The sequence below is a fragment of the Leptonotus elevatus genome, chromosome 6 (genome assembly GCF_054856555.1).
Source record: "Leptonotus elevatus isolate MCC_2025b chromosome 6, RoL_Lele_1.0, whole genome shotgun sequence".
Classification (NCBI taxonomy): Eukaryota; Metazoa; Chordata; class Actinopteri; order Syngnathiformes; family Syngnathidae; genus Leptonotus; species Leptonotus elevatus.
Window position 1 is genome coordinate 2,473,423 of NC_141244.1, and position 26,553 is coordinate 2,499,975.

Genomic DNA, 26,553 nt, shown 5'->3' on the forward strand with positions numbered 1-26,553 from the left:
ATGAGGCCAAGAGAACCACAGCATCTGCAAAAAGCAGAAATGTAATACTGAAGCCACCAAAGTGGAACCCCTCAATGCCTCGGCTGCACCTAGAATTCTGTCCACAAAGGTTATGAACAAAATTGGTGATAAAGGTCAGCCTTGGAGCATTTCCGCAACATCCAGAGCCTTTACGAACTCTTAACGTATCTCATGTACTCCTGGGGCTCTGCCACCCAGGAAGCTTTTAACCACCTCAGTGCCCCAGAGATAGGAGAACCCGCCTCAGAGACCCCAGATTTCTCATCGGAAGGTGTGTCAGTGGAATTGAGGACTGACAACATCCCGAGTCAAAGTCACCAGTGCCCGATCTCCATTGTCCACAGTTTCAATGGTGAACTGCTCCCCTTCTTCTTCTTTTTTCTTTTCTAGAGTGAGCTCAGTATTGTTCATTCGGTAATCTTACCGATTCAACATGTCATCATCATTGCGCTCTGTCTTTCTTGTGTGTGTGTGTGTGGGGGGGGGGGGGGTGCATATGTGCGTGCGTGTTAGTTTGTGCTCATTAATTCATCTGAAACCTATTAAAAATTCCATACCCTTCACCTAAAACGAAGACTTTAGAATCCCGCTAGAGTCGTGAAGTTGTCAGGAGACCCGAGGAAGGATCAAAGAAAAGAAAGAAAAGTGAAATCCAGCACCGACCAGACACCACCTACTACCCACAGGGTTACAAACCAGAATCTTTCAACAACCCCAGAAACATCTCAATTCCAACAAATTAGGGAGACCTCAAGAGACCAAAGGAAAGATTGAAGAAAGGAAGGAAGGATAGATGAAGCAGAGTGAGATACACAGACATCAGCCTCCACCGATTCAGTGACTAGAGGAAGAAGCAGATTGTGTTTGAAATTCGGTAATGCTGTTTTGGTGGATCTGGGATGCATGAAAACATCCACCAAAGAAGGGAGCCGTCGACCCCAGCCAAGACAGGGCAAGCACAATCCCCAGGCACCCCCCAGGCCGCGGCAGCGCCAGGGCACAACCCCCGGGCGACGTGGGTACCACCGGCCGGAGAGCAAACCCAGGAGCCCCTGAGCGCCCCCCACCCTAATACGGCCCGCGCCCCAAGCCCAACGCAGCAGAACAGGGCACGACAGGCCCACCAGGCCCCCCACCGGCCCACAGCCCCCGCTTAATCCACGCCAACCCCCCCCCCCCCCCCCTAACTAGAGTTCGCCAGCTCGCAAACTTGCAAACTCTACCCCTACACAGTGGATGTGACCCCACCCAGTGTATATAGGGGTGTGTGGGGGTGGGGGTGGGGGTGTGTGTGTGTGTGTGTGTGTGTGGTGCATTACAATTGGGAGCAGGTGGTATTATGATAGGAGCAGAGGGAAATGATATCACCCCCGCTCCGATCCACCTGCTTCCCAGAAATGTGTTGGTGAGTGTATGTGGTGCATTAAAAATAAATAGGGGGGCATGATGGCGCCGCGGGTATACATATGCGGGACTGCAGCACTGCTTAACTCTTTGACCACCAAAAACGTTAAAACTATGTTTTTTAATGAAAACGGGTGGATGAAAGTCTTGGCCAGCTGTGCTCAAAGTATCAAGCAGATCGAGTTAGTATAATGACTATTTATGGGCACTAGATGGCAGCGATGACTCTTTTTGAACAAGATCGGGTAGGAGTCAGTAGTAGAAGACGTGAGGTGGAGCTAGAGTGTTGAGGGGAGAATGGCTGAGGAAGCGAAAATGGCGACCGGTTGCAAGCAGCTCACACTTGAGCATTTTTTTCAAAGACGAAAAGCATCGACCAGTGCTAAAGAGCACATTGATGATGATGATGGTGACTCCGAGGTTGACGCCGAAGTTGAAGCGTTGACGTGGCGGCTTCGACCACGTCGTAAAGCCTTACCGGCTAGCGATGCTAACGATGGAAAACGTGGTGCACAACCGAGCACTTCTGCACAGGCGGACGTTCAATCAGACGATGAAGAGTACCCTGAGTCCAATGCATATTCATCGGAGGAGTGGGTACAGTCTGATCACGGAGAAGACACTGGTTCTGGACTACGATGCCACCATGAATGGAGTGGATAAGATGGATCAGAACATCTCTTACCACCCATTCACGCGGAAAACATTGAAATGGCACAAAAAATGTGTTGCCTATCTATTTCAAATATGCATGTTCAATGCATATATCCTGCACAAAAAAAATATCCTGGGAAGTGCCAACACTTTTTGGAGTTTATCTGGCAGGTGGTGAGAGGGTCGGCTGTTACCACAAGACAAGGAGGAGGAGGAAGTTGTTGCAGGTATAGGAACTAAAGGGCATGAGGAAGCCAGACGTACCACCAGGTCACCGTATCATGATCCTGAGAGTAGACTTGATGGCAAAATGGCCAAACACACCCTGCAGTACATACCTGCTACTCCCCGGAAAAAAAGGCCGGCAAGTGTAGGGTCTGCACGCAAAGAGGCAATCGCAGTGAAACTAATCTGTGGTGCAAATCCTGCTGCCTCCCCTTGCATGCAGGGGAGTGTTACACTATATACCACACAAAAAGAAAAATTGTGTAGTTGAAACATCCACACAATTGTAAATAGTAACACATACACACACCACACATGCACAGTTGCACATATTTGTAAATAGTTTGCCAACTTGTTTTGTCAAATTGTTACACTGTTGAATGTAAATAAACTTATTTTGCTATCAAAAAACAGTTTTTCATTGTTGGTGGTAGTGTTTTATAGAAGTAAAGCACGGTTTAGGTGTTTGTGGCATCATTCATGGTAAAAAAAAAAAAAGTGTCAAATTCACTAGAGTGCATGAAATAATATTGTTTCACAAAAAGCTTGATTTCTACGTATTTTGGTCCAAAACAGAGCATTTGGGTGAAACTAACCTATTTTCTATTGTTGATTACTAAAAAACTGAATGAGGTAGAAACTAACGTTTTTTTCTGATGAAAGATGAGAGTTCTATCTTTCATTTGGTAGTATCTGTGTTTCCATAGTCCAAACACAACATTTTCTGTGCACCTTGAAAGATCAGTCAAAATGCTCTAAATCAACTGGCACCCATATGTTCTCTTTCAGAAAATGGTTGGCAGTCAAAGAATTAATACTGCGGTCTGCCCAAACTGATGGCTCCCCACCCCGACTCACCCGCCCCTCCTAGTTGTGGGGTGCATTAAAATCGGAGGGAGTTGCAGGGCGAAAACGGTGTCTCCACCCTCCACACATTACCACCACAACTTGTTTCGGCCACCTCAACAATGGAGGCTCGGAACATGGACCATTCAGACTTACTACTTACTATATACAATAACGTGGCCTCTCCCACAGGTAGTTAGCCCGTGGGAAGGAATAATCACGTTGCCTCTTTGGGCTGTGACTAAACGGACCGCAGGGTGCAGGCTCGGCCACCAGGTGTTTGCCAACGAGCCTCACCTGCAGGCACTGAGGGGGGGGCCTCAGTGCCACTTGTAAGGGCGAGGGAAAAGTCCAATGTTTGTATTCATCTATGGCGTGTTTGAATCGTGCTTTTATGGTCCCTCACCTTGGCAAGGCAAGTTTATTTCTATTGCGCATATACACAAGGCAACTCAATGTGCTTTATATAAGGAAAGCAACAGAGCAGTTAACAACATTCAGAAGCAAAGCAGAGAAAACAAGTAGCTTAAACAATGTATTAAAATAACATACATTGACAATGTTAAAACATTAGATAGCAAACTTTAAAAAACATTTAGAGTAAATAAATGATCTAAGATAATTAAAAAAAACATGATTTAAATTTGTTTCAAAGATCTTTAATCAAAGATATAGGAAAAACCTGGATTTAAAAGCATTTACACTCTGGGCTGACTTCATTTCTGTTGGCAGCTTATTACATTTGTGTGCAGCATAACAGCTAAATGCCGCTTCACCATGTTTACTTTGAACTATATGTTCCATTAATTGACCCAAGTCTGCAGATCTCAGAACTCTGTTGTGTTTGTATTCAATCAGCATTTCTTGAATATATTCAGGACAAACCATTCAGTGATTTTTAAACCAGTAGCAGAATTTAGAATTCTATTCTCCAGCTGTGAGGGAGCCAGTGTAACACCTTAAAGACTGGAGTGAAATGTTCTGATCTCTTTGTTTTAGTCAGAACCCGAGCTGCAACGTTTTGAATGAGCTTCAATTGTCTGATGTTTTTTTCCTGTCAGAAGATCTTTACAATAATTAAGTCTGCTGGAGATAAAAGCATGGATAAGCTTTTCTTGGTCTGTTTGGAGCATGCAGTTCTTCAGTCTGCAAATGTTTTTCAGCTGGTAAAAAGCTGTTTTAGTGATTGATTTGATATGATTGCTGGATGTCAGGTCTGAGTCAATTAGCACCTCAAGATTTCAAACTGTGTCTTTGATTTCTAAATACAGTGACTGAAGGTGTTTTCTAACAGCAATCTGCTTTCAGCATTCACACAATAACGCTGGCCTTAGGATAGCTGGATAAATGCTATGGGTGGCGTAGAAATGAAGGCCAGTGAAGAAAAATATATCCATGCATTTTCGATAGTGCTTGTCCTCATTAGGGTTGTGGGTGATCTGGAGCAACAACAGTGTCTGGACACGTAAGTCACGTCAGCAGTGGCTGACATGACTTTGTGCTGTTTTTGTTGTTTTTTTGTGTGAGGGTTGGCCCTTTCCCATCTAAACATTATGCCGGTGATCAGTTGCTGTGAGGAGAGTGGTACGTTCCAAAAGTAATGATGATGAGTTGTTTTGGGGAGAGAATGACTCCTTTCAAAAGTAAGAGGCAGACACGTCAGCTGTAGCACACATTAGTTCACGCAACGTTTAGCCTGAGATATCTTTGGCTGATATGAGGCGATGAAGACGATGACATGGGCCGGATTGATTTGGATACAGAAACTGAGGTAAGCTAACTTGCAAGTTCCCGTTTGTTGCTGATGGAGTAAGCTTGTGTGCGTGTGTGCGTGCGTGCGTGTTTGTGTGTGTGAGAGAGCGAGAGAGAGAGACTCCTGTATGCAGTTTAGTTCAGTTGGGTGGGTCAGTTGGATCAGTAGGGTGCCCTGGCTCTCCTTTAGAGATAGGGTGAGAAGCTCGGTCATCCCGGAAGGACTCAGGGTCGAGCCGCTACTCCTCTGCGTGGAGAGGAACCAATTGCGGTGGCTCGGGCATCTGGTTCGAATAACTCCTGGACGCCTCCCTGGAGAGATGTTCCGGGCATGTCCCACAGGCGGGGAGACACGCTGGAGAGACTATGTCTCTTGGTTGGCCTGGGAACGCCTTGAGATCCCACCGGAGGAGCTGGTTGAAGTGGCTGGGGACAGGGAAGTCTGGGCTTCCCTCCTATAGGTGCTGCCCCCGCGACCCGACCCCAGATAAATGATAGTAATTTGATGGATGGATGGAAGCCCTTTTTGTAGTGTTTGTTGTTTTGTATGTGTTTTGTGTGTGTTTTGTCGAAGGAAAGCATTATTTAGATGTTTGAGCTGCCACAATAGCAAAAAAAAGTAGTGTTAAACTGAAAGTTATCCTTGAAATGTACGCTTTTACAAAAAGCTTTTTTTCTCAGTGTTTTCGCCAGAAAATTTGACGAAAGTTAGCTATATTCTAATGCAAATTGTTGTAAAACGAAAGCAGATACAAATAAATTTTTATAAATATAATTTGGATAAAAGAAGAGACTCTAATCTTTTTTTTAGGTAGGTTCCATGTTTTATAGCAATAGAAGACAATATTCTGTGGGCAAAATCAGTAAAACAACCGGGAGCGAAGGGGGTTTACGTAGGGTGTATGTAGCATGTGGTTAGTTTATTTTGTTGTTTGCTTCAAACCCTTTTTTGTTGAAAAGAACTTTGAGAAATTTATTTTGATACATCAAATATATTAAGAACACATATTTTGCACGTATTTTATCCATATTTAAAAATGTCATACATCTCATTAGGCACTGTGTGGTGAGCTATGTAGCTCTCGAGTTGCACTGATGAAAAATTGTGTCCCCCTCCAGCATTGGACAAGTCATTGCATTTTTATTTGTCCTTTCAAATTAAAGAACCAAGAGACAAACAGCATGACAGGTTGCAGACAAGCCGTTTCTCCTCATACCTGTGTACTCCAAATGGAAGCCAGCGGCCGAGACGCTGATGTCAGACTGAAAGGTCAGGTAGATGTAGTTTGATGTGCTGTTCAGAAGTTGGGGAATCGTTGTGCCTGTATCATGAAGGATAAAGAGCACACTCACAACAATGTCAGCATTTAATATTTCAATTCCCAATTTAGGCCCACCAAAACCATGGGGCCAATCATTAGTCATACTGGATATACCACAAGAGACAAAAAAATGGCAAATTATTTTACCCAGCCTTCAGCTTTGAACTTGAAATGGAAGACAAGGTCAATGATTGATTGATTGATTGATTGATTGATTGATTGATTGATTGATTGGTTGATTGATTTTGGGGGTGAGGAACATACAAACACAATATACAGTAAATTTCAACAGTATAAGGCAATGTTTGGTTCCAAAAATGGTTCTAAAATGGGAGAATGTAGTCCATTTTAAAACATGCAAATGGGAACTTAGGATAATAATCACATAGCTATACATTTCGCTGATGGCCAAATGTTTAAAATGTTTTGCCGAGTGTTGTGGCCGTGGATCAGGGGGTAGAGCCAGTCGTCCAGTAACCAGAAGGTCCGCTGTTCGATTCCTGCTCCCCCCCAAGTCATATGTTGTTGTGTCCTTGGGTAAGGCACTTCACACACATTGCCTCCAGTGTCCCTCACACTGGTGTATGGATGGTGTGAATGATTGATGGTGGTCGGTAGGCCCGTAGGCGTACACTGGCAGTCACACTTCCATCAGTATGTGCTATGTACGTAGTTTACTGCCACCGGAGTGTGAATGTGTGAGCATGTGAATAATATATCCACTGTGATGAGTATTTGAGTGTCCACAAAGTGCTATATAAATCTGATGCATTATTATTATTATTTTTATTATAAAGCCCATTACAATGAGAGCAATTAGAACTGCAGCAAGAGGACACAGTGTTTAGCCTTCTGACATATTTATCATTTTGAATTTAATTCTGATATAATGATGAAAATCATTTGATTTTGAAATCGAATGCCAATTTCATAATTTGACATACTAATCTGTGTTCTACTATTAGAACTTGAGTCAATAGCACCATTGTCATTAGTGGGAGCTATGGGGCAACACTGCAATTCCACACTGTGGGGACGAGACAGAGACTTCTTTATGAGGATCTCTAAAGATTTGGGAGATTTTGGAGGGGAAGATGTTCTTTAGCATTTAGAGATGATTTTACACAGTGCTTTAAAAGAGCACACCAAATGTCATCTGCCCCATCACCACACTTGTGCTGCTTCCAGGAACTTGTGATCTCTGACTTGCAATTCTCGATGCCATATGACATTCACTTAAATTTGTTTTACCTGAGTAGCTACCAAGCCTTGGAGCATTGCCATCACCTCCATCAAAAAAATCCAGAGAATCCCAATTGTGCTCTGTTGCAAAGGTCACAACTTGAATCTAGAAGAGATGCAAATGGTACAGGTGTACAGAATATTCATACGAGACAATAGGGCCAGCTTCTTAAACCAATTCACAACGTGTCTAATTAAAACCATAAATATCAAACAGAGCAAAGTTATCTTACTTGGATGCCAGCGCCCTCTGGAACAGTTATTTTCCAGGCACAGTTCAGATAGTTGGCATATGGATCTGGGTATCCAGGAGAGAGAATAGTGCCTCTGCGGGCCGTCAGCACCCCTCCACAGGGAACTGGAAAATCACAGAGATGTCATTGTAGGAAAGAGGGCGTTTTTAAATGGAATTAAGTTGGTTGGTTGATTTATTTATTTGATAAGCCTCAATCAGAAAAAAACCTTCACATTCAACACTAACACGCATGGACTGTTGTTCTATTGGACTTTTTCATTCCGTTGGATCCCGGATTTGATTGTTTCTGTAAATATTGTAAATATCAATTTATCAATACACTTCACATTTTGCATCATAGAAGTCTCCGGTCAGTGTTTTAAACATTGCCTCTCTTCCTCCCTGAGTCAAACTTCCGTCTTCTGATCTTAGCCCATAAATATATATGTACCGAGTACATTGTATTTCCTTTATTAAATATTATTGCACTTCTGTACAATACAAATAAGTGCTACACTTGTTTTGCACCTCCATCATGTTCCCAGTAAGATCAAAGACCTCATAATGGATTACTACCATAATTTCAGCATGAGGGTCACTTCTGGGTCAGAAAAATCTGACTGGCATCACATTGGGAAGAGAATAATAACAGGCTGCACCATCTCCGTCACTCTCTTTGCTCTATCCATAAACATGGTGGTCAAGTCAGCTGAGGTGGAAAATAGAGGGCCTCTGACCAAGTCAGGTGTACGACAGCCACCCATAAGAGCCTACATGGATGACCTGACCATCACAACAACATCCGTTCCATGGTGCAGGTGGATCCTACAAGGGCTTGAGAGGCTCATGACCTGGGCAAGAAGGAGCTTCAAGCCCTCTAAGTCAAGATCCATGGTGGTGAAGAGGGGGAAAGTGTTTGACAAATTCCAGTTTGCTCAGGAACTGTCATTCCAACCATCATGGAACTACCCATCAAGAACCAGGGGAAACTCTTTGACTCCCGCCTGAGACACTATGCTGGCATCCTGAAGGCCAGCACTGAACTGGGGACCTGGCTCACCAAGGTGGACAAGTCTGGCCTGCCTGGTAGGTTTAAAGCCTGGATCTACCAGCGCCCTGTGGCCCCTGCTAATCTACGCAGTACCAATGACAGCAGTGGAGTCCTTAGCGAGGAAGATCAGTGGCTATCTTTAGAAGTGGCAAGGTCTTCCACGCAGCCTCACCAGCGATGCTCTGTATGGTACAAGCAACACACTGCAGCTCCCTTTCAGTGGCCTGACTGAAGAATTAATGGTGGTACACACCAGAGAAGCCCTACAGTATAGGGACTCCAGGGACTGCAAGGTGTCTCCAGCCGGTATCGAGGTGAGAACAGGGAGGAAATGGAAGGCTGGGAAAGCAGTGGAGGTGGCAGAGTCAGGGTGGGCACCGTGGCGACAGGCAGAGCAGGCCTTGGATACTTTCCGAAGACCCTAATCAGCCAAGTCCGCGGCAGGGAAAGACACCACCTGATTCAGGAAGAGGTCCGAGTTCAGTGCTGAGTTTGTGTATTTTACATTGGGCATATTAGGTCCTTGCGTGCGCTGTTTAACGCACTTGCGAGTATGGAGCACCTCCGGGAGTATTCACGATCAGACTGGAAATGAGCAGTTCATCGTCTCAACTACCTCAACGTGAGCATTCGGCATTGCTTGGCTTCGCTCGGCTACCCGTTTTCAAGGTACGTTCAGCTTAGCTTGCTTTGTTTGGGTGTTCAAACTCCGAAAATGAGTTTAAACTCTGAGGCATTTTTTACTCAGATATTTTAGTTAAAGTCTGATTTGTACGAGTTCCGAGACGTTCAAACTACGAGGTTCTACTGTATATGTGTGTGTGTATATATATATATATATATATATAGTTCAGAACATCCTTGTTTTTATAATTTAAGCCAACACTGATATTATATGATTAATGATCATCTGTAAAATCACTTCACTCAATGTCAGATGATTAAGCCTGACAGACAATAAACTAGCTATTGTTGTGGAAGGTTGTTTAGAGAGTTGGTTTTTTTGCAGAATTCTACCCCCTTTCCCACATGATTTAATGCCAAGCAAGTTTTATATAGCATCACAAAATTGTGTTGCAGCATTCATAAACAGTTCAACCTGAAGTTGAAAGTGAAATTTGTATCCTCTGCTGGAAGCATTAATCATCTTGTAGCAGCAAATGGTTTTCATCTTCCAAGCACATCTTGTTTCTCCTAATAAAATATCAAATGTTTTGACTGTTCCAATGGCAATAATTATACTGATATTGTTAGTGCAAATTAAAAATAGCTTGTTTATTTATGTAGGCATTTTATTTTTGTATTTTTTTAATTTATTTTACTTTACTTTATCCATGTAATGGGTCCTTTAAGCTAGGCAGTTGGATTGTGGTGACCCAGCACTTTGAACACAAACTTTTCTATGATGATGAACACCCAAATACATTGTATTGGAATAAAAGGGATACAAAACAAAACATATATTTTAGTACATTTAATTAGATTATAAGATTATTACTTGCTATATACAGTGCTAAACACATTTATTACACATAGCTTAAGACTGCGACCAAATTTGATGCGGCCTGTTTTTCAGTGTGCATGAGTAAGAATTTCATCTGGTGGAGTGCTACGAGTGAATATCTTTTAATGCTCCTACCAAGCACAGTGTAACATTGTGGTTAAAAGTCAAACTCTTTTTGAATATATAGTTTTCTACATTGTGCGTACACCGGCCGCTGTTGACACACCAAGCACACAAAGAGAAAAAAAAAATTCATACAATGTGCCCAACACGGATGCACTGATTCTCGTAATAATCCTTTGCAGTAAGTTTACAGTGACTCAAGACTTCTCAGATGCACTTCTATGCATGGAGAAATGTTTCCCTTGCCCTAGTCGGCCATCACGTGTTTAGTTACCTAGGCAAAACAATTATCACAGGAGTGTTCATACTAATGACCACATTTTGTGGAAACAATGGGAACACTGCAGGTCTGACAGTAGTAAAACGGTGCAAATTAACCTCACCACGACACATGCTTGTGACTGTGATTCACAACTTTTCAACGTGGTGAAGTCACAATGTTGACAAGAAATTATCCCAGATGAACTGAAATAATACACACAATAATGTTCTACAATGTACGTTTTTTAAATACGAATCACTGTGCTCTCAAAAATGTTGTGTCTGGTTACCATGGCAACAACTGACACTCACTCAAAATGGCGCCGTACGCTATCACCTCTTCAAGATGATGACCAGAAATACGAGTTCCATTGACATGAATGACAAGATTACCTCTTCAAGATGGCACCACATATTTTTTGTCTTTTCTGACAAGCTGCGTGACATTTTGCCCAAAACGCAATGAATTTGTGTTTGGATTCAAATTTAAGTTAATTAGGCCTCACTTGGAGCATATAGCGTAAATTAGGATTGTTCAATGTGCAATGTATCTGACACGAGAGAGTGACTGCAGGTCTCTCTGTCACCTCTAGGAGCATTTGTTTGGTTAATTTATTGATTAAACTAACAAAAAACCTTGTGCAAATCAGTCTTTGCATGAAGGAGCTACAATCGAAGAGTTTTGGAGTTCGATTTACCCAATCAGAGTTTAACAATTGGATTCTAACACTCAATTCACGCTGATGTTTGGTATTGACAATTTGTACCTACGTCACGTGATCACGTGCGAATGGCGGAATGAATGAATGTTGAATTGAAGTGGATGGAACATGAAGATACTTAGCGACTGTTATACTAATTATAAGTTATTATCACCCATCTCGCCATTCAATCTACTAGTTAGTTCGAATATTTGGGACAGACTTATCGCCACCAGAATTTACATGCACATCTCCACTCATGCCCACTTCAACCTCTGAAAATATTACAGCAATTGCCTTAGTATTTTGTATTTTATGGGCATTAAGCTTTTTCCTCTACACGTTCACTATGAAGAAAAAACCTAACGTGGCTTAATGTTACAAAACTACGGCCAATCACCACCAAAATTCACTTGCACATCTCTACTACTATTGTTGGGGGGGTTTCTGGGGACTCAGAAATTTGGTCAGTACTGGCTGGTTTTCTGGGTCCCCAATCAATGTGTGCACAGAAAAATCTAACGGTAAGTCTTGATCTTGCCAGGGAAAAATGTTGATTATTCACCAAAAGACTGTATGTGTACTACCATAGAGGACTAAAAAAAAGGCTCTTTTTTAAAAACTTTTTTTCATACTATAGGCCAGCCTTCTCTCATCCAAAACAAGTTTCTGATTTTATAGATTGTTGGAGATGTTCTACGTACCAAGCCTGGGGGAGGAAAGATCTTTAAATTCTTATACAAGGGTCAATCTTCGGAGGTGATTAGCACGTTAAAAAAAAACTCAGTTATCCCCAATGGTATGTAGGACATTAGATGGTTGATGGCAGTAGGCAGGCTTCCCACAAGAGTAATGCTATCATGAAGCTGCAATGTAAAAACAAAATAATTTCCCATGGTAGATTGCTTAAAAGATGAAACACAAGAACATTTATTAAGAGAAGGCTATTGAGCTCAGCAGGTCTGAGCTGCAATGAAAAATGTTGGTCTTATTGTTGATATAGGTCTGAGCTGCAATGAAAAATGTTGGTCTTATAGTTGATATGAATTATAATACTATTATGTATGGCTTGATAGAAAATAGATTATCCCCTAAACAGAAATAATTATCAAATGATTGTTATGGTTGTTTATGTCAAAATGTGGATGACTACACCCTAAAAACAGATTGGTCAAATTTACCTTATAAAAGGTTTAATTTGACCAATCTAGCTGGTAGTTATGTGTCCGACAGATCCTTTGGTTAAAACAACCACTCTAGAATGGTAGGTGTTTTCAACCAATATATTGGTGATTGAGCCAACCGATACAAATTGGTAATTCTGACCAAGATATTGGTTGATCTGTGTTAGAGGCTGATATTTTACCGGCGGGATTCCCAGGAGAGAAAAAAAGCACCACTGTCACACCCACTAAGTTCTCCGCATTTGACCCATCCCCTGAGGGAGCGGTGAGCAACAGCAGGGGTCACAATCGGGAATAATTTGGTGATCTAACCCCCGAATTCCAAACCTTAATGCTGAGTGTCAAGCAGGAAGGCAAATGGGTTCCATTTTTATAGTATTTGGTATGACCCAGCCAGGGATTGATCCCGCAACCTCTCAGTCTCATGGCAGACATTCTACCACTAGTCCACTGAGCTGGTCATGCCTAGTTATCTATCTAGACACACATTTCCATTTTTAAACACTATATTTATATATTGTAATCACTTATGAAAGTTAATGAATACATTTAGAATACAATCAATTGATACAATAAATATATTTCCAAGTGATATATATCGACTCACTTTCTATTGTAAGCAATTTCATTGGTTGTTTGGCTAACCAATAAAATTGGTATGCCCGTAACCACCGGGAATGGTCAATGTCTGACCAATCTATTGGTTTATCAAGCCAATATGAGCTTAACCTACTACCGGTAGATTGGTAAGTGTGTTTTTTTTAACCAATACATTTTTAGAGTGTAGATGTGCTATGTGCAAAACAGATGGTGGTTGGACAGGTACTCTGTCACTTGAGAAAGGAAAAAAATAAGGACAAAAATAAAATTTACCCTTGGCACACTGCAATTTTGACCCCGGACTTAGAGATTTTTTTTCCCGGACGCTTGATGATTGTAAAATCCGTTAAACTTAAAATTGCTTGTACTCCATTTTGAACTCTGTCTTGGTATGTGATAAATCAAATAAAGTTTTTTTTTTTTAATCGATGATGCAGATATTCTTCAAAATGCTAAATATTGGCGCCGACAATTGGCTCGACCTATAATCGGTTGGTCTGTCCCTAAAACATAAGCTGAGGGGTTTGAAAAATATATCCAATTTAAACAAATTCATTGTTATTTATTTTTTGTAGAAACCTACATAATTGAGAAGCTTAATGCACAATTTCCGACATTTCTGAATCAACATTATTTATCGATAATAAAAACTCAATTAACAAATAATTGGTCAAACATTTGAAATGTAAAATTAAATATATATTTTTAGGAACTTGGGAGTTTTTATTTAATGATCAGTGATTATTAAAAACAATATTTTCGTTTTTCTTTCTTTATTTTTTTTTATTATTTACACATTTTACATACAAGTTTTTGTTTTTACTTCTGTGAATTAATGTTAATGCGTTTTATTTATTTATTTTTACACCAGCTGATTTTCTTCATACAATTTAACAGCTCATATATTTTCTACTTTTCAAGGAGCCCACTAGCCTATGTACAAGCAAAGTATGCACTTGGCATCATCACTTTATTTCCCAAACTAAAAGATAAATTCTCCAAAAATGGATATGTAAGTTTTCTTATTACAATTATTGAAAGTAATTTTGTGGTTAATCATCTCCATTTCTTTAGTTTGTCTGGCTATTTGCCCTGAAGAATAAAGACTGTCCAGCGCAATACTACCCAGTCCCAGAGATGCTCAACCAGCACTTCCGGTCCAAGTGGTCCAAATACCAAGAGGGAATTGGTCCTGATGAGCAACTGACTGGAGATAAATACGCGGAGGCAATCTCCTTCCTGAAACATTCAACTAATGTATCTGTCATCAAAGAAAAGATGAGGGCAACGTTTCAATACCGCCAGACACTGGTTCCTGACCAGCAAGACTCCTTAACAGTTTTGGATGTTTTCCCCTGATTCTTGGACATAGGCTTGGTAAGAATGATATATGTTTTAAAAATGTCAAAGTGAACAAGATACACTACTCACACATTAGGGATATTTGGCTTTCATGTAGATTGGAGTCAGTGTGCAGACCTTCCTTGAGAGATCTGAGCCAGGACAGCCCTACCTTATGTGTGTTGGTTAGCAGAAGAACAACATCTAACAGTTCTACGACATTGTTGGCCCATTGCAAGGCTCAGACGGCCCTGGCAGCGTTCGATGAGCATCATATGGAATTGAATATCAGATTGGTATGTGCGTTTGTGTAAGAACACATGTATTTGGAAACATTGTCAATATCATCTTAATTGATGATCAAGCTTTCATTGTGACTTTTGGAATTAACACCCTTTATTTTGATGACCACTTATACAAATATTGTGTCCAGGATCTATGGAGGACCATTCGTGCCAAAATTAAATAAATGAATACACCATTAAATAATTAAATAAAGGTGTTATTAATTAATTAAATGTTTAATTTATTAATTAAATATGGAATTAAATAATTCAATGTATTATTAAATGTGTCATTAATTAATGAACTTACTTATGATTATTTGTATATATATATATATATATATATATATATATATATATATATATATATATATATATATATATATATACACACACACACAATTATTTCTCTATGAAATTAACTATTTCATGGTCACTGTGTTGCGGTGAATGAATTTATTCATGAATTTATTTTATCTGTCAAACTCACCCATCAAAGTTTGGTGGGCAGGTCCTAACACCTGATTGGTCACCTCGAGAACGTCAAAGCCTCGAGGACGTCAAAGAACTAAAGGTAAGCCTGGAATTCGTCAGTCAACAGGTAAGTGACCTTCAATGGGAAAATGCCGAGTTACACTCTTCACTCGCGGCTGTTTCAGCCGAGCTGGAAACTATGAAAAAGGAGAATAAAACGCTAAAAGAAATTGTTTTAGATGTCCAATCCCGTAGTATGCGGGATAATTGAATATTCTCAGGTATATCCGAGAATACCTCTGACAACCCAGAGTTGAGATAAAAAAAAATTATGACGACATCGTTAAAAATTCCTCAGGAGACGGTAAATAACATCTCTTTTGACCGGGTACATCGGCTTGGAGCCCGTAGGGGCAACAAACCCCGTCCTATTATTGCCAAGTTTGAGCATTTTAAACAGAAATAATTTGTAAAAAGTAAAGGACGGGAGCTTAAAGGGACCTAATTTGGAATGAATGATCAATTCCCGAGAGAGCTCAATGAGCGGCGAAAGGTACTGTTTCCTATAATGAAACAAAATAGGCAGGAGGGTAAACGGACTACGATAGCCGTTGATAAGTTATATATCGATGGCCAACTATTCCGGAACCCCAATTCCACTCCCTGGCTGTTCTAATTGGCATTGGTGGAACTAAACTTAGTTTGATTATTAGGTGTATACATATACTGTATATGTGGTTATAAAACCAAAAATATGAATACTTAATATGTTTAGGCTATATTATAAATATAATATTAATACACAACTATATCTAAAGTATATTTAAACAAAAAAATCTCGCTTGGGTTACTGGTGTATTGTTATGTTTAATCCCCTGTTAATTTCCTTCACTTTCACCTCCCTACTCGTTTTTGCACTGTTTTATTTACTTACACGTTACCTCATATTTTACACAAACTACATAAATCACCTAACCACTTTGATTCTATCCTAAAACATGCCAGTGGTGGCAAATGGCCTATACAGATATATACACAGGACTGAGTTTATATTGTTTGTATGCATAAATTAGTTCTGGTTTCCTGGAATGTTTGTGGCGCTCGCTCACAGGCAAAAAGAATAAAAACTTTAGACCATCTCTTAAAATTAAAAGCAGATATTTGCCTCCTACAAGAGACCCACCTACAAAAATCTGAAGAAAAATTACTTATTGATAAGAATTTTAGCCAAACGTACTCTGCCCCTTATAACAGTAGACAAAGGGGAGTCTGTATACTCATACATAAGAATTTACTCTTTACTCTAAATAATACAATAACAGACCCAGAGGGCCGATACATTATTATTCAGGTGACTATATTTAATAAAATATATACATTTGGTAATTTATATGCCCCTAATAATGATGATCCGGCCTTTTTCCATGAATTTTTCTCTAAGCTGTTTGAATTAGCAGCGAACTCTACTATTATTATTGGAGGAGACTTTAACACAGTCTTAAATCAATTAATAGATCGTTCTAATAAAACAACATGTATAAGGCGATCACAATCTACAAAAGTAATAGGGGAATATATGGATGACTTTGGCCTCGTCGACAGCTGGAGACTTAAAAACCCAAATAAGAAGGAATTTACCTTATTTTCCGCTGTGCACCGGTCCTTTTCAAGAATTGATTTTTTTCTTACAAATAACTCTATTGCTGATAAAACTGTTACAAAAATACATCCTATTATTATTAGCGACCATGCACCAGTCTCCCTTTCCCTACAAGTTGATTATACCTTTAAACCACCACCGACATGGCGTTTTAACATCTCACTGCTAAACGACGCAGAATTTGACAAAATTATAAGAAAAGAATGGGCAGACTTTTTGCAAATAAATGACTCTCCAGACCTATCTCCATCTCTTCTCTGGGAAGCTGGGAAAGCAGTAATTAGAGGTAAAATTATATCATATTCATCTTATAAAAAGAAACAGGATCAAAAATTAGAAAAAGACTTGGAAGATAAAATTAAACAACTGACGGATGAGTACGCAATAAACCCAAATAACCAAATATGGACTGACTTACAAAATACAAAAATACAGTTGGATGATATGTTAACTAAAAAGACAGAGTTTATAATACAACAATTGAGATACAACAACTTTGAATATAATAACAAATCAGGTAAATTTCTTGCAAACCAACTTCAACGTAATCGGGAAAAATCGCTTATAACGGCTATTAAAGGGACAACTGGTGAATGTACACAATCACCAGAAGAAATTAATCAAATTTTTTATAATTACTGTCACAACCTATACTCAGAAACTAATAAGCCTAACCCAGAGCATATTGAGGCATTCCTCAGTAGCTTAAATATCCCTCAGTTAACTACTGAATATAAAGATATGGTAGATGCACCACTTACTATAAACGAGTTGTACAGTGCTCTAGATAGTATGCCAAATGGCAAAGCACCTGGCCCGGATGGTTATCCGGCTATATTTTTAAAGCACTTCTGGTCAATGCTTGCTCCACTATTCTTAAGAGTAGTAACAGAAATTAAAACTAATGGTCACACACGCCCACACATGAATACAGTAGCAATTAAACTTTTATTAAAGCCAGAAAAAGACCCCACCCTTCCATCAAGTTACCGTCCGATTTCACTAATTAACACTGATATTAAAATTATCACTAAGGCTTTTACATCTAGATTAGAAACAGTAATCCCGACAATCATTCATAGCGACCAAACAGGCTTTATTAAAGAGTGTCACTCTACTAATAATATTAGAAGGCTCTTTAACCTTATTAGTATGTCACAACGGTATGATAAAAAGGCAGTTATTATATCATTGGATGCAGAAAAAGCTTTTGACAAAGTTAACTGGTCCTTCCTCTTTGCTGTTTTAAATACATTTGGCTTTGGGAAGTCATTTATTCACTGGGTGTCAGTATTATATGATTCTCCTAAAGCTACTGTTACTACTAATGGGATTATATGTAAGAGTTTTACTCTACAGAGAGGCACAAGACAGGGATGCCCACTGTCGCCTTTATTATTTGCAATATTTATTGAACCGCTTGCATTAGCCATACGCCAGGAAAGAAGGATTCAAGGAATTCACTCTGGGGTAACAGAACATAAAATTTATCTATATGCCGATGATATTTTACTTTATTTAGAAAAGCCTGCTATTTCGTTAGGGGAAGTATTTAACTTAATAACTAAATTCTCACAGTTATCAGATTATTCTATTAACTGGACAAAATCAACACTTCTACCTATTACAGAAAATTCATGGAACCCTGCAAGCCAGGACCCACACTACTCATTTCCTATAGGTAATTTAAAATACTTAGGCATAAAAATCTCACCTAAATTAACTGATTTAATTCATTTAAACTTTACTCCACTTCTGGATAGCATTTATAGTGACTTGGAGCGCTGGAATAATCTTCCTATTTCTCTAATAGGACGAATAGCCACTATTAAAATGAAAGTTTTACCCAAAATAAACTATTTTTTCTCAATGATTCCATTTAAACCTACGGCTAACTGGTTCCAGTTGTTGGACTCAGCCGTCTCAAAATTTTACTGGAATAAAAAAAAAGGATTAGTCTATCTACTCTTCAGAAAAATAAATCCAAAGGAGGTCTAGAGGCACCAAATTTTATGCACTACTATATAGCCAACCAGCTACAATATATTATTTTATGGGCACAACCCAATAGAGATACTAACTGTTGGCTGGAACTAGAACAGAAGGATTGTAATAACCTCAGACTCCTAGATTTACTCTTTATTACAACATCGATTAAGCGACATAACTGTTTTAAAAATCCAATGATTTCCGCCACCCTGACTGCCTGGTGGAAGGCACTAGAAATTACAAAATCCCAAGTGGAGCCCTGTGGGCTTTCTCCCCTATGGCATAACCCCGACTTTCAAATTAACAACCAATCGTTTTATTTGAGTGTGTGGGAGCAGAAAGGAATTACACATCTCCACCATCTCTTCTCAGATAATATGTTTATATCATATACATCCTTGCTCCAAAAATACAAAATAAAAAACGGAAATTTTTTACATTATTTACAAATTCCAACACTTCAGGGTACGCTCCAACCGCCTGTTTTAGCTAAAGATATTACCAAGCTTTCTCCGACAACAACAAAAAAAACTCAAAAATATATAAGTTACTTTCATATACTGATAAAACGTCTTTACCCATCTCGAAATGGGAAACAGACTTGTCTATAGCTCCGGAATCTGACTTTTGGATTCAAGTTTGTGAAAACGTTTTTAAAATGACAAAACACACAAATTTACAACTTATCCAATATAAAATTATTCACAGAACATACATTACTCAATATATGATGAAGAAAATGGGACTCTCAGACTCCGACATTTGTCTCCAGTGTTTACAAAACACTACAGACACTTATTTTCATGCTTTATGGGTATGTAGTCCGGTTATGTGTTTCTGACTAAAGTCTTAGAAAAACTTTCTGCTGTCTTGGACTGTAGGATACCGTTCTCTCCAAACTTGTGTTTGCTAGGTGACTTAACAACAACTGACTTACCACATAAACAATTTCAATCTATACTTGTAGCCCTTACTATCGCAAAAAAAACAATTCTTGTTAACTGGAAAAATAAACAAACTCTGAATATCGACCAATGGTCTAACCTCCTCATGAATCACATTTTAATGGAAAAAATATCTGCCTCAAATAAAAACCAAATGTCAAAATTTAAAGAAACATGGTCTACGTTTATAGAATTTTTTAACCTAAACCTGGTTACTTAATTCTGCCTGTTAACTTGCATTGATGTTTCTGTATTTGGCAATTTATAACTAATGGTTGTGTGTTTTTATAGTCAGGAACCCGGCTGCTGCCAGCGGGATCGAGCGGATTCGCCTCCGATGGGCATTAGGGGTTGATATTCGGATTCACGGCATGCCAGTGGGTTAATTCTGTGGGTGCTGTCCCCCCCTGGCTGGGCGTGGGCGGGTCTGCCCCTCTGTTGGCTGCTGGGTGGCGGCTGCGTCTTGGCCGTTCCCTGGGTCTCTTGGGGGGTGCTGCGTTGCGGGGCTCTCCCTGGTGTCTCTCCCTGGTGTCTGGGGCGGCACCGCTCCGGCACGGTCCGTCGCTCTGGGCCCGGCGACGCGGTTCGGGGCCTGTGGGCCGCCGGGGTGCCCCGTGGTTCCCTCTCCCCTCCCCCTTCCTCCCCCTTGCTGCCTCTCCCTCCTCGCCTCTCCCCGCCCGTCCTCCACCTCCCTGTCCCTTCTCCCTCATCACCCTTCCTCCTCCTCTCCCCCTCTCTCTGCGGCCCTGCCGCTGCCCCCTGCCCTTCTTGTCGTCTCCTTCCCCCCTCCCTTCCCCCTCCCCGGTACGCCTTCCTTCCCCTCCCCTGGGCCGGGGGCTCCATCCATGGCCCGGGTCTCGGTGCTCCGGGGGCCGGCGGGGGTGGCTGGGGTTTGGTGTTGTTCCCGCCCCGCTCCGGTGGGCGTCCTGGCGCCTCGGGCGGGCCCCAGTATCCATATGCCCATATGCCCGCCGGGGTCCCGGTGGGGTGGGTGGGGGCTTGGTGGGCGGGTGCGCCTCCTGCCCCCGCCCGGTTGGGGAGGGCCCCGCTGGTCGCTCCTCTTAACTCACTACACTAGGTTTACACAATACACTTTTATAGACATATAGGGCACATAACACACTTTGGGGTAGGGTGGAAACACCGTCTTCACCCTACAGTTCCCCTCCAATTTTAATGCACCACACAACTGGGGGGGGGGGGGGCTTGTGGGGGTGCCATCGGTTGGGGACCGCGGTATAGAGCAGTGCTGCGGTCCCCTGTCCGTGTCCCCGTCCCCCCCACCCCCTATCTATTTTTTTTTTTTTGATGCACCACATATACTCAGTGGCATGCTTGGGAGGCGGGTGGATCGGAGCGTGGGAATATCATTTCCCTCGGCTCCGGTTCACCTGCTCCTAATTTTAATGCACCCCACACACACACACACACACACACACACACACACACACACACACACACACACACACACACACACACACACACACACACACACCACACACACACACACACTTGTATATACACTGGGTGGGGTCACATTCATAGGTTTAGGGGTAGAGTTTGCCAGTCGGCGAGCTGGCGGACTCAGTAACAGGGGTTAACTTTCACAAAGAACGCTGGGGTGACGACCGGGGCCTTCCCCCGCTGGGCCTGGGGTTCGGGGGTGTCGGCCGTCCTCCGGTGCCCCCATCTCCCCTTTTGCCCCCGGTGTTCCGTCTCTCCACGCGGCGGGGGGTGGGGTGGGCGCGGCTGCCCTCTCCGCTCTGCTGTCCGGCCCCTCTTCGGCGCCGGTGCCTGGGTGCGGGTGGTCCCCGGGGGCTGGGGGTTGGGGGGCTGCCGGTTGGTCGGGGGGGGTGCTGGGGGTGGGGGATTGGGGACCTGGGGGCGGTTGGGGCTGGGCTGGGGTGGTCGTGGGGGGGGGGGGCCGGTGGGGTGCCTGGCGGGCCTGCAGTGCCCCGTCCTGCTGCGTTGGGTCGGGGGCGCGGGCCGTGTTGGGGTGGGGAGCGCTCCTGCTCCTGGGTTTGCTCTCCGGCCGGTGGCCCTGGCGGGGCCCGGGGGTCGTCCTTTGGCGCTGCCGTGGTCTGGGGGGCCCTGAGGTGTTGCGCTTGCTCTGTCCTGGCAGGGGTCGACGGCTCCCCTCTTTGGTGGAGATTTTCATGCATGCCAGATCCACGACACCAGCATCTATCGAAACTCAGACACAATCTGCTTCCTCCACAGGTCATTGAATCGGTGGAGGCTGGTGTCTGTGGATCTCACTCGGCTTCGTCTGTCCTTCCTTCCTTTCCTCAGTCTCTCCTTCGGTCTCTTGAGGTCTCCCTGATTATTAGGTTTTTTTTTGGATTTGTTGGAATTTAGATGTTTCTGGGGTTGGGGAAGAATTCTGGTGGGTGGCCCGGTGGGTGGTGTCTGGTCGGTGCTGGATTTCACCTTCCTTGGTTTTCTTTGGTCCCCTCGGGTCTCCTGACGGCGGTGTTCGGTTTAGGTGAACGGTATGGGATTTTTTCTAATAGGTTTTTGGTGAGCTAACAAATACACGCACGCACGCACGCACGCACGCACATACACATACTCACCCACATACAAAAAAAATAATATATATATATATATATATATATATATATATATATATATATATATATATATATATATATATATATATATGTATATATATATATATATATAATAATAAAAAAAGAGCAATGATGATGACATTACCGAATGAACAATACTGAGCTCTTTATTATTTATTTATAATTCAATGTGTTATTAAATGTGTCATTAATTAATGAAATTACTTATGATTATTTGTATATATATATATTTATATATATACACACACAATTATTTCTCTATGAAATTAACTATTTCATGGTCACTGTGTTGCGGTGAATGAATTTATTCATGAATTTATTTTATCTGTCAAACTCACCCATCAAAGTTTGGTGGGCAGGTCCTAACACCTGATTGGTCACCCTGCTCACCAATTCAAGGCAAATCCATTTCAGAATAATGAATTGACAAACAGTGAGTAGCTAGTAAACACAATTCGATAGGCTGGGTCGCGCTATTCACTTCAATAGGTGCGTTACCATTAAACTCTCATGAGGGGCTTTTTGAGACGTGTTGAAATGGAAGTATTTCGCAAAAGTGTAATGGAAACACTTTTATCGCATTTCTTGCAGTCATGTGACCCCGCCTGGTAAAAGGAAGAAAACGAAGAAAACGAAGAAGGAAGTACAGGGCCACTCGCTTTTCCTGAGGGGACAACCAGTCTTAAACCATGGCTGCCGCGGCTCCATACACGCAAACTATTTATTCTCGTGACGTATGAGGAGCCGTTAGCGTGACGTACCGCCTACAAGAACTGCGAGATCTCGCGAGAGTCGAGGCGGGACATTACGAGAACTACGCCTCGAAGCAAATCACTCTTCAGTCAAAGTCAAATTTGTACTTTGGTGAAATAGTAGAAATATCGCTTTTATTTTGATGTTGGTTTTGCCCAACAACAAGCCTCGATCATTCTATAGCAGCAAAAAAATCCATCACCGTAGCCGCCATGTTTCTAACCAGCGGTCGATTAGCCTTACCCTTTGACGGGCGAGTTTGACAGATAAAATACATTCATGAAATGCTGCAACACAGGACATGAAATAAATAATACAGAAATAATTTAATTAAATATATATATATATATATATATATATGTAGATAATTTAATGAATGAATGACACATTTATTAAATTATTGGTTTGTTTAATTCCATATTTAATTAATAAATGACACATTTGATTATTTCATGACACATTTATTTAATTATTGGTTTATTTAATTCCATATTTAATTATTAAATGATGCATTTAAAAACATTTTTTTAAATCTATTTAATAGCGTATTCATTTATTTAATTTTGGCACTTTTGGTACTCCAAAGAAAATTTAATCCAATCCAAAGATTAATTTTTTGTTTGTTGCATTGATAGCTAATTTATTATAACCCCCGTGACAAACAGTAAGATAGATGAAATGAGATAGATGAAAAAAACATAATATTGTACCTTTAAAAAAAATAATAATATAATTGATGTTGTAAGTGTGTGGGAAATAATTAAATTGTTAAAGTTAAATTGACACTGCAATAATTTGTTGACTCCTTATGTGGGTTAAATATTCAGCAACTCATTTTGAGTGTTAAAAAATACAACACTAAATGGTGTAATATTTTAACACTATACACTACTGTAGTGTGAAATCAACACTGGGCATTTGTTGACTAGTGTTAAATTTTAACTACCATCAGAGTTGTTTTAACTCACACCTAACTAACACTTTTGCAAGTGTTGTTTTAACTATAATGCTCAGCATAAATGAGTACCCCCCAACAGGGTTGTACGAACACCTTTAGTTTCCTTTCAGAATCAAGATTTTCTATGGAATACTATACTAAAAAATACTTTCACAAGTGGAGGCCATTGATTACAAATACGGTTTGCTGATTAGTACACACAAAAAAGTAGTTTTCTCAACAAATATATTAAAGAACATTTTGCACAAATAAGTAGACCCCGAAAAAAAAGACTGACAACTCGTTAATTCCAGGAGGTCATGAAAAATATTAGATGTAGTCGTTTTTGTTGTGGGATGCATTACTTTTTCGCATTAGTTAATTTGATTAAACTACGATTATCAACCTTACTTTCATTTTCTGAGTAAAACGTATATTCTACAGAAAACATTCTGTCAAAATTTGGGAAATTGGCTTTGGGAACGGACTGCAAAGTCACACACGGCGTCCTATATAGATCTGTAGTCACCCGGAGATAGTGGTAAGTGTTTACTTGTTTAAAACTGTTGATAGCAATAGTGCTAACATTAGCTAAAGTATTTAGCACAACCACCAGAATGCAAGTGAAAAAGTCGAAGCGCTCGAGGGGCTCTCATCAAAGAATAAAAGGAAGGCGCTGCAGGAAAAAGAGTGGCTTACCTGTAGTGCAGTACTCGGCAGCGCTTTCTTTTTTTGACATATTTACCAAGGGAGCCTTTCCTTCTCTAGTGTGCACACTGAAGCTGCCATTATTCACAAACGAGCAAGGCGGACTCAACTCCCGTGTTTGGTGTTTAATTCAAACAGACACTTGCCTGCAGCGTTTTTTGTTTTTTTATGCTTGCATCATCCTCTTTCGGCTTGAATTTTATTTATAATTTTTATTATTTTCGGTGGCCAAATATTTGGTGCATCACTAGTTTTTATTCTAACTATCGATCCATTTTGTTTTACGTTCATTGCACAGCACTCTGTATTCAGTTGCTGTTTTATAAATAAAGTTGAGTTGAGAGTTGAGTTGAGACATTAACTCTAAATAAAGACTTGCACATTTCTATAGCTCTTCTTTTAGGAGGCAAAATATGTTTTGTTTTTTCTAGTACCACAGGCTCTACAAATCTTACCTGACCTCTTAAGTCTGTTATATATTCCTGTACGCATGACACATGACTTCAGCATGAATACGTTTAAGGGTACAGGTACTGTATACATATTTATATTGCCCCTTGAGTCTCATTTAGGAACAGGTTATCTGTAGGTTTCAAGAGTTTTAGTGCAAACTCATAACAATAAACTGTAGATGCATTTCACAGAAAGACTTGCAATTTTACTTTGATTTAACTGCTCCTTTGAGTACCCTGAGCTGTCACTTCACATAATTTGTAGACCGAGATTAGAAATCATGAGACTCATAAAAGTATGAGAGCTCCTCACCCATCTCAATCAGTGACAAAATCATAATTCAGAGTTATCGCAGGTAGACAAGCATGGGGACTTCAAATTATAGACATTGTTTGCACTGTCTCATGTGTCTTCACAGAGATTTTCAATTTGATATTTCAATCAATATATCAATTAGGTATGTTTGCAGTGTGCATTACCTGTGTTTTGATATATATTAACTTTTGCATAAATCCTGAATTCAAATTATGATTTGTATGACCTTTTCTATATATTTTGTTATTCATTTTTCTAATGTTTCATTTAATATCGCCAATATATGCACAATAGTTTAAACACATTTTATAATGTGTGGGAAATGATGTGTAAGCAATCACAATCATACTAAAATGGTGTTATATATGCGATCTGGATATTGCACTTCCCTTATGTGGCCGTGTATTACGACAATCCTGTTTTCTTTTTTTCTTTCTTTTTTTTTCTAGAGAGAGCTCAGTATTGTTCATTCGGTAATCTTACCGATTCGCACATGCAGAGATGGGAGCGTTTCACTGTTTGGCACAATGCCAGACTTTTCATTAACATGTCCACCATTCAAGTCTCCGTGTCCCTGTCAGACGGAATGTACAGTATTCCTGCTGAATATGCTTGTTTTGGTAACATTGGGAAATGACAAAACATGCAAATTCATTGGCATGGTGTGATCGTGAGACACCCATGCTGGTTCTGGTAGAGTTAACCATACTTTTTAACATAAACATACTGAGGTCATTACAGCATCCCTGGATTAAATCATAATCCTATACACAGGTACAGTATAACATTTGTTACAGGTTCATAATCAGAGTGTTTGATTTATTGTCATTTCCTATATTGAAAAAACAGTGGTCCCTCGCTACTTTGCGGTTCACTTATTGCATTTATTGGAATTTTTTTAAGATTATAGCAAGATTATAGCACCCCCCCCCCCCCATACATGATATCTATCAATTTTAAAATACCAGATCTTATA

At 40.6% G+C, this 26,553-nt stretch overlaps 1 protein-coding gene across 6 annotated transcripts in view; it reads right to left on the minus strand.

The window, feature by feature from the left end:
• Positions 1-26,553, minus strand: part of LOC147171791 (CUB and sushi domain-containing protein 3-like) — a 499,351-nt gene that overhangs the window by 193,564 nt on the left and 279,234 nt on the right. For all 6 annotated transcript variants that reach the window (XR_015095358.1, XM_086078287.1, XM_086078288.1 and 3 more), the window contains exons 35-37: positions 7,700-7,824; positions 7,476-7,572; positions 6,120-6,224 (exon numbers count right to left, since the gene is read on the minus strand). Coding sequence is in view for 5 of the 6 variants with exons in the window: in XM_086078287.1 (XP_085934413.1) it covers positions 6,120-6,224; positions 7,476-7,572; positions 7,700-7,824 (327 nt within the window). In the remaining variant the exon portion in view is untranslated. The remainder of the gene's footprint in view (positions 1-6,119; positions 6,225-7,475; positions 7,573-7,699; positions 7,825-26,553) is intronic.